At 43.3% G+C, this 1,281-nt stretch overlaps 1 protein-coding gene across 1 annotated transcript in view; it reads left to right on the forward strand.

The window, feature by feature from the left end:
- Positions 1 to 670: 670 nt before the first annotated feature.
- Positions 671 to 1,281, forward strand: part of LOC107300129 (laminin subunit beta-1-like) — a gene marked incomplete at both ends in the record, with an annotated part of 19,957 nt that continues 19,346 nt past the window's right edge. Inside the window, one exon of the mRNA XM_015829472.1 lies at positions 671 to 814. Coding sequence (XP_015684958.1) covers positions 671 to 814 — 144 coding nt within the window. The remainder of the gene's footprint in view (positions 815 to 1,281) is intronic.

A 1,281-nucleotide genomic window follows, 5' to 3' on the forward strand; every position in this document is an offset into this window, starting at 1 on the left:
GAAGAGACTGGACAGCCATTTGTCCGAGATGGTATAGGGTTTCCTGCCTGAGCAGGGGGTTGGACTGGATGACCTCCAAGGTCCGTTCCAACTTTTATTATTATTATTATTATTATTATTATTATTATTATTATTATTATTATTATTATTATTATTATTATTATTATTATTACTACTACTACTACTACTACTACTACTATTACTACTACTACTACTACTACTACTATTATTCTGGAGCCCATCTTTGGGGAGCCTCCCTCCAGCAGAGTCTGTGCTGTTTTTTGTCTGGTGATGTTATGATGTTGATTGGGGTAGTGGTACACACCCCAATCAACATCGAAAAAGCCACATACAACAGGCACCATATAAATACCACACGCCTTCTTTATAAAGAATGAAGACTGAGGTTAAACCACCCAGAGAAGCACTTTGCATCACTGTTGTTTGCCTGTGTCAGCCGTTTTAGCAAGTTATTTGCCATTTCCTTGGCTTTTCTGCATTTTCACACAGTTTCTGTTGTGTGGTGCGATTCTTTTAGTTTCGCTTGATATTGTTCAGCAGCCAGAGTCACGTGGGAGGCTATACAAATTGAAGGAATGAGCGAAGGGATGAAGGAATGAATGAATAACTTGTTCCAAATATCTATCTTTCTCCTTTTTTTTTTTTTAAGCTTGCCAGTGTGACCCCCAAGGTTCGCTGAGTTCAGTGTGCGATCCCAACGGAGGCCATTGTCAGTGTCGACCCAATGTGGTTGGCCGAAGATGCGATAAATGCGCCCCGGGCACCTTTGGCTTTGGACCCACCGGATGCAAACGTAAGTTCTGTCTTCGTTCCGGAGACCCCGATGCTGTTCTGTAAGGTTACTTGGCAAGAATTAAGAAAAAAAAGAATCTTTTGGTTTCTCTCTTGCATCACATCTGTAAAAATCCTCATGAACTAAAATGAAAAGACAAATCTGTGGGGTCCTTGGCGCTCTCTGAGCTTGGTGGCTTCCTTGCAGATGTTTCATCACCGAACTAGCGCTGATGATGTTACCTAGTTGGGTAACAAAATGTCAGCAAGAAAACAACTTAGCTCAGAGAGCATCAGGGACCCCACAGTCCTCCTCCTTTTCCTCCTCCTCTTCCTCCATCATTCCACAAACCCTACTCCCTTCCAGCACTGCTGATGTTACCTAGTTTGGTAATGAAACGTCTGCAAGGAAACAACCAAGCTCAGAGAGCACCAAGGACCCCACAGTCTTCTTCTTCCTCCTCCTCCTCCTCCTCCTCCTCCTCCTCC

The sequence above is a fragment of the Protobothrops mucrosquamatus genome, unplaced genomic scaffold (assembly GCF_001527695.2).
Source record: "Protobothrops mucrosquamatus isolate PMUCROS unplaced genomic scaffold, P.Mucros_1.0 scaffold6187, whole genome shotgun sequence".
NCBI classification, from domain to species: domain Eukaryota; kingdom Metazoa; phylum Chordata; class Lepidosauria; order Squamata; family Viperidae; genus Protobothrops; species Protobothrops mucrosquamatus.